This window comes from Symsagittifera roscoffensis, chromosome 4, assembly GCF_963678635.1.
Source record: "Symsagittifera roscoffensis chromosome 4, txSymRosc1.1, whole genome shotgun sequence".
In the NCBI taxonomy this organism is placed as follows: Eukaryota; Metazoa; Xenacoelomorpha; order Acoela; family Convolutidae; genus Symsagittifera; species Symsagittifera roscoffensis.
In genome coordinates this window covers 3,729,275-3,736,786 of record NC_087065.1, presented here as the reverse complement: position 1 = coordinate 3,736,786, position 7,512 = coordinate 3,729,275, and the positions used below count along the sequence as shown (strand labels likewise).

At 36.8% G+C, this 7,512-nt stretch overlaps 1 protein-coding gene across 1 annotated transcript; it reads right to left on the bottom strand.

Annotated features, from left to right (window-relative positions):
- Nucleotides 1-1,007: 1,007 nt before the first annotated feature.
- On the bottom strand, nt 1,008-6,488 carry LOC134843933 (procathepsin L-like). Its single transcript, XM_063860286.1, has 3 exons — nt 6,206-6,488; nt 4,982-5,495; nt 1,008-1,128 (listed from the first exon to the last, which is right to left on the bottom strand). Exons 1-3 carry the CDS (start codon nt 6,486-6,488, stop codon nt 1,008-1,010), a joined length of 918 nt encoding a protein of 305 aa, XP_063716356.1.
- Between the last annotated feature and the right edge of the window lie 1,024 nt (nt 6,489-7,512).

The window sequence follows — 7,512 nt, the reverse complement described above, 5'->3', positions numbered from 1 at the left end:
CAACTGTTCTGACTCTTACAGGCTCAACGGTACCCTCCAATTCCTTATCTTTCCGTACACTTAGTTTTAGGTAAGTCACGCCATTCCCTATCAGTCCTGACATCCGCCTAAATCACCCGTCCGCGCATGTTTAAGACTATATCCCTCCTCTTGTCAACTCTGCCACGTGCCAACTTCGGTTTCTTTTATGAATCTTTTCACACTTATTAGATACCCGGTATGCGGTAGCTGTCACAAATTGACCAAGCAAACAAATTTCATACGATTCTAATCAACCAATTCCTGAACTCAGTGAAATTCAGCTTTCGAGTTCAACTCCTCTAAACCATGCTATGTTTACCCAGTGATCCTCCCAAGGTCTTTATTCTAATTATCCCAGTAACGTTCCGACCTCCCAAGGGTAGGGGGAGGCCCTTTCCTTGGGTAGCTAATTCATTCCAAGCATCTAAAATTTTGACCTGTACTGTATTCCAATCCCGACCTTCTAGCTATCAGGGGAACGTAGTTCGTCTATTAGGGGTCAAATCAAACAGGAAAGTCACCACCGGGAAGCCAAGTAATTTCCACGTTCGTTCATACTTTTTAGAAGACTTAACTCTCATACCGCGGTCTCATTACTATCAATTTCCTCTGGGACTACTTTTCTTTAGTCTAGTTGAATTGCTTATAATAGATTACTCGCCAGTCAAGCTAAACTGAACCCAATGTTTACCAAGTCCACTTTGAATTAAATCCTCTACTCCAAGGTTGCAATGTAACAGCTATATCTCTATCAGCTTCTGCTCTAGTTCCCAATAAATAAGTTTTATCTCAATTTTTAGCAAGATGACCCATTCTCATTTCCAGGGGTTGGTAAATACGCTACATTCCGGTGTTAATCTCGGGGTTTTCTATGCAATTTTGGGGTCAAAAAGCCCATAGATCAATTTAAGGTCACCCAGGGGTCAACCGGAGTCAAATTTCCATATTTGGGTTCGGAATCCCATGGGGGTCCTAACTACCAAGTTTCATTCATATCCCATCAATACTTCACAAGTCATCCCATTTCTAAGGTCCATTATCACTTTTTCCGGGAAAAGGCTATTAACACCGGATGGAGTCACTGGAGCGTTTTCACTCGCTATGGGTCTTTTTTTTCAGGGTCCGTATTTTATGTCCATTGCCCCAATAAAATCGGTATGCCCTGGCTCAATATTTTGCGTAAATTGCCTAATTCCGGTCTAAGGGGGTGTTTTTCCAAGTGCTAATAGCTTCCGGTGCAACCGCCGGATTTGTTTCAAATTTTAATTCAAGATTTATCTTGCCACTACCTATCATCACTCCAAGTTTCAGCTCCCTGCAATCATTGGAGGCCGAGAAACGACTTCCGGAAGTTAGGGGTGGGTTTATTTACTTAAGGCATAAAACCGGAAGTGGGGGTCTTAGGGGTCTGGGGTTCTAAAGTTAAGCGTCCATCAACTAGGCCTACAACATACTAGAATTTGAGCCCGAAACCGCCGCTAGTTTCCGAGTTCTGATAGGGCCATTTACACTTCCGGGGACCGTTATCACTTGCACCCGAGGGTCTGACGGGTCCCGATTTTTGTATGCCCTGGTCAAATCATCTCTAGTATCGCTCCTCTGAATTTCATAACATTAGATTTCTTAGTTCCGATTTGGGGGGGGGGAGGGGGGGAGTTCGCCGATTTGTCAAATTTTATATTCTGGAATAGGAGGGACGATATCTTCGAAGATTGAACTATATCGAATTTTACCCTTTGTTTGCTCTACTGCTTAACTTAATGACGAATCAATCTTACTCTCAGTTTATTATAGCATGTAATACAGTAGAATCACCAGTTCTACACTATATGTTTCATTTCATTCGATTTCAATGTTTGTTTTTCAATCTTCTAATTGCCAATTTTATATACTTTGGTATTTTAGTGTGTATATACATTAGCTTTTTTAAGATTACTTGACCCAGTCAGCCAGAAAAAAACGTATCCTGAAGCAGTACCAAAAGGAAACCATTTGGTTGGCGAGGGATCAACTTTTTTAATGAAGCCCCCCCCCCCCCCCCCCTCTTAGATCTAATTTTGAATTAAATGCTAATGTTTTTGCGGCATCAAATCTTTTTGCAATCTGACTGATTATAATTAATTTTTAGAAATAGTATTCAGCTTGTGCTTGTGATTGCAATATTGTAAATGGGATTGTAAATGGGATATGGTAAAGTTGGAATCAGTTCATGGAAAACTTTTTTTTTAAGAGTCATGCAGATCTATAAGTTTTATGGGACTTTTTTGTTTTCAAAAATAATTTCTACTACACTTTAAAAAAATAATTTCTACTATACTTCAAAGTTTTTCTGCGACTACTCAACTTTTACTTAAGAATTTTAATTGATTTTCAACTGTATTTTCTGTGTTTAGACTCAAAATGAGGCTCAAATGTTTGCATTTGTCAGCTATGTTAAAAAAAAGTTTTTGCTCATAACGTGCAGTATTTCATTTGAAATGGAAAAGCTTCGCATCTTTATTTTCAAAGAAGTATAGGCCTCCAAATGCCAATTTTATATCTTAAAATTGGTCTAAGGTTTGTTTGTTTTACAAAAAAAACTGAATAAAACTGCTGTTTAGTTTTTCCTCTCATGTTTAGTCTCTCATAGTTTTTCCTGAAGTTTTTTTTGAATTTTTTAAAACTATGAAGGTCAAACTTTGATTATTCCGATGAAAAGCACATTTTGTTTCTTTTTCAGAACCTCCTCCGACTCCCCCCCCCCCCCTTATATCTTGAGCACTTAAGTTACCCACTATCCCAGTTATACCCCAACCACTACGCCTTGCTTCAGAAACATACAAAACGCAAAATTAGTTGTAGTTATGGTTGTTGTCGAAACATCATTTGCTAGTTGGTCGGTCAGCATTTGAATGTTTTTAGTCATAAAATTGAAATCTGTCTAACTACAATGGCAGTCAAATTTTGAAGCTTTTCTGAGTGGTCGAAAAAAATCTTGAGCCAGTTTATTTCTGCAGTTATACGGCGAATTCACCCATATAAGGAAAGTCTGGGTGTGTGAAAACTTCTGGTCCAAGTCGCGTATTGCGATCAGCGAAGTTAAATCGCAAGGTTGCCTAGTCGGCGGATGAGCTTCTCGGATATCTTTCGTCTCGTAAATTGAAACCACAGTCTCGTTTTGTGACGCAATAAAGTGAACAAATTGCATTCCATAGCCCATTTGCTGTGAAATATCCGTGAACAAAGTTGCACCCTGGGCAAGTTTAAGCATTGCCTCTTGATTCATGAACGCAGCGTAAACTGGAAGTTTATCCTTTTTCGGGTCTAGGCGATTCTCATCAATGATTAGAAACGAAGATTCGTTCATAGCTGACGACATTGTGTTCAGAGTTCTCGGGTTGAAATAAGTGTTACCGACTATAACACCATATAATTCATGCCGAGGACAGCTCTCGTTGAATTGCATAGCAGCGTAAATAATTGGGTTTACATTATAATTCGGATCATCGCTACCGATTGTAATTTCTGTTAGTTCAATCCAATTAGAGAGCTTCAAAAAGTCGGATCTTAGATAATCTGCGGCAGCGTGTGTCAAATTTATGCCAAGAATGTGAATTTTTTGAGATATTGGAGCGCCATCGCATGAAGAAATGGCTGGCTTTTCAATTTGAGTAATTAAATTTGGCGAACTTTTGGTTTCTGAATAATGAAGGCTAGATATTTTGAGAGATTTTTCAAAATCTTCAGCTCGATTTTGATAAATTGATTTCAGATCTACCACTCCTAAAATTAAAAATGTTATAACTATCGACAAACAAATCATAAAACTGAAATTGCTCATATTTACAAGCGTAGTACAAGATTATAACGAAATGAAATAATTTCTAAAAATTTTATTAAAAATTGCACCAGTTTGCTTAGTTTAAACAATGAAAAAAAGATATTCCAAAACTCGATGAGAAGACAAAAAATGAGCAAATTCTTTTCAAAAGAGTTCTTATCCTCAAAAAATCAATCCCTAATCTTCAAACAAAATTGCTCAAATCATGGCGAAGCCCTGAATGTTCTGACTGCCTTTTAAGGTCTATGGAGCAGTAATACCGTGAAAAATTAAGTAAAAAAAATAATTTAAAATGAAAAATTAAACGTAAAAATAGCTTTTTTTTATTTAAGATTTTTGCAAAATTCATCGCCCACGCGCCATATAAAGTACAAAGTGATAGATTTCGCTCGTAGTAAGAAATCAATTATGGCAAATAAGCTTCTTTCAACCAGTTTGGAACAATTTCCAAGACGGATTAACTCTCCGCTTACGCGTTAATAGTGCGAAATATATCGCGCGTTAATTGTCCCAAATTGGCCAAAATGGCAATCTTTAAAACCCTGTAACTTTACGAAAAATAATCACGGGTGAAATATCTTTTCAAATTTGAGCTCAAGACAACAATACCTTTCGAATGATATATAAAAAAAATCCCGTCAAAAATGGCTAGTTAAAAAGTCGAAATTTGTCTGAAGAAAAAAGAACCCACCCCGAACACAAATATTCCTTTACTTCCGCTACAAAAGTCGGAAAACAAAAAAAGAAAACGTTGCGACAACGATGTAATTATTAGTCCTTTTCTGGTTCTGCTCATAAAACTTATGGAGTGTTATCTAACTGCCCGTTCAAAAATTATCAATCTGTTTGATGCTTAACGGTTTTTTTTTGTATCAGAGTAAGTATCAGTTTACCAAAAATAAAAAACTTCAAGATGACTGTTATGCTAAAAAAAAGAGATGTTATTTTTCAAAACGTCATTCGAAAGAAGTATAAATATTGTATTTATAGTTGCACTAATCTGACGCACAGTTTCAAGTCAATATGTCTTTTTTATTAAAAAGCAGCTATTTATTGAGTGAGTCTTAATTTTGATGAGTGTTCAATATTAGTTTTGTTGGTCAGATTATGGGGTAGAAAGCGAAATTAGCAATTCCACACTGATTTCCTGCGTTTCTCCTCAGTTTAAAATATCCTTCGTCTCCCCAAGTTTCTCCATAGCTGTTTTTGATCAGCCAATAGTCCTCCCCGGTAGCTTCCGTTCCATAGCCGACCACAAGCACTGCATGGTTCAGTTCAGCATCACCAGGGCATGAAGTAATCCCCCGATAGTAATTCTTGAATGACAGGGGATTGGTAGGTATGGCTATTGCGACCGCTACAGGTCCATGCACGAACACCGCCTCTTTAAGCAAGTCTTCTTGCCCTGCCGGCACCCAAGCATAGCTACTAAGTTTAGTTTCCACAGACTGGTTGTTGAAGTTGCGGCAGTTGCGCTCGGCGCCGTCTACTCCAGATATGTACGGGTAGTTCTCTTCAGGCAGAGAACCCTCTGAGATTATGTACTGGAAAGCGGCCCAATGAAATCCCCCTCCGCATCCGTTATTACCCGCGGCACCATTGCAGTCCACCAGTTGTTGTTCACTCAAGGACACTGGCAAAGACTCGTTGTCTGCTGCAATTAGAAAAAAATTTTAAATTTACTTTTTTACTTCAAAAAAAACTTGGCTTCGCTACCAGAAGAATGTTTTACACTTCTGTAACAAAAACAAGCTCGAAAAAAAAAAGATAAGTTCTTACGTATATTTTAACCAAAAAAATAATTTTAACATCCGAAAAATTTGGTGGAAATTTCATAAGTGTCAAGTCTTGAGTTTTAACAAAGTCTTTTTTGCCGTGATATATATTACAAATACTTTCAAAAATGTTTCCTCTGTGTCGAAAAAACTGGTCTAAATGTTTTCGGTTTTCAGACTAAATAAGGAAAATTGATGAAAAAAGGACCTCTCCACCACCATTTAAGCGTGTTATATCACTTCTGAACTTGTAACGTTAGGTTGGTTATTTTTGCCTTTCATTGTTTGGAGATTTTTGTATAACTTTTCTTCAATTAAAATAACAGGAAAGTAAGAAAAAAATTAAACGACTTATGAAACATTCTTAAATCTTTTTTCTTTATAATCTAAATTTTTCTTTGTGACTAAGTTTTTTTGAAACCAATGTGATTGGAAAAATCTGTGCTACTTGCACACCAACTGGCTCTGCTTTTTAAAATGAGGCACTGATTTTTTTTTATGATATTGGAATATCGGTCTGTAATTTGGTCTTTTTCATTATCGAAGCTGTTTTTTTAACGACTAATAGGTTTAAACTTTCAACATTTACCATAATTTGAAGCTGGACTTTTCCCGCTCTTTTTGATGGCCAGATGACTCTCAACTGCGCCGATTGCTCCGAAGGCCCAGCAGCTGCCACATTGTCCTTGATTTTTCACACCTGTCACCACATTGTCATCCCTCCAATCCTTCGAATCGGCCACTGGCTCCGACGTTCTCTGGAACAGCTGGACATTTTCTGGAACTGAAGAAAGACCTCCAGGTTTGAAACATCCGCCCATTTTAGAAGTGAACTCTTCATCGCTCATGTCTGAGAATTGGTTCAATCCCATTCTGGTAGTTTCGAGTCCGCTGTCATGTTTTTGATTATGTAACTGAATCTAAATAGAACACTATATTAGATGTTGCATTTCATCAAATCATTGGAAGAAAAAACTTGGAAAAAACTATGAAAACTAGTTTTTCAGTTTGTATAGTCAAATGGCAAAGTTTAGCTGAATTTCTTGTTTCCAACGGTGGTTTCTATATAATGAAATGTCAAATATTAATCATACTTATGAAATAATGAGTCTTCAGAGCTTAAATTCTAGTTGTAAGGAGCAGAAACTAACCTCGGCAAAATTGGAACTCCAAATCTTGAATCTTCTTGCAGCTTCAATGTAACTTTCGTACACTTTATCATGAGTGGTTTTCCAATCCTTCCATTTTTGAATCAAGTTCAATTCAGCAGCCGCAAACGAAAGACTGAAAATTATTGAAATCAAGTCTACTCTCATTTTGATAAGAAACTCTAGATGTTTTTTGTGTATCAAGGATCGATTTTGATTTTGACAAAATTTGACTTTTATTTATACAAAACACTAGCTATTGTTTCAAATTCCAGAGACATTTTCCTGCGTCAAACAAAGATGAGAAAATTGCACTTGTTGTCATTTATAGCAATGATAACAATGAGAAATGTGAGCAAAAGTTAGGAAAATGTGGAACGCAAAATTAGTTCAAGAAAACCCGTTTTGACCATTCAGGAATTTACAAAACTAAATTTGAGAAAACGAAAGAAAACAAAATATCAAATAAGTTTGAAAGCAGAAGCGGGATTTTCTTGAAGGGGCGGACTTTCAAAAAAAAATCAAAAACTGTCGGCCTTTTTTTTTAGTTTTTTTTTCAAATTTATTTTCTGATCTCTTCCATATCCTTATAAAGACCTCATTTAGACAAAAGTTTCTGCACTGCAGGAAGTTATAAAATTTTCTAATAACAGGCCAAAAAAGGCGTCTATAGGGAAATTTTTTGATGTCAGTCAGCCATATTGGATATCTCAAATTAGTACAAAGGGGGAATTTTGGGTCGACAAGG

What these genes read in the sequence shown, in the direction of transcription:
- LOC134843933 (XM_063860286.1), bottom strand. Translation starts at nt 6,488, where the DNA reads ATGGGATTGAACCAATTCTCAGACATGAGCGATGAAGAGTTCACTTCT. An exon ending in AAGTCCAGCTTCAAATTATG is followed by an intron (nt 5,496 to 6,205) that starts GTAAATGTTGAA and finishes TTCTAATTGCAG; the next exon opens with CAGACAACGAGTCTTTGCCA. An exon ending in AGGAGAAACGCAGGAAATCA is followed by an intron (nt 1,129 to 4,981) that starts GTGTGGAATTGC and finishes CTGAAAAAAAAG; the next exon opens with ACCCATAGCGAGTGAAAACG.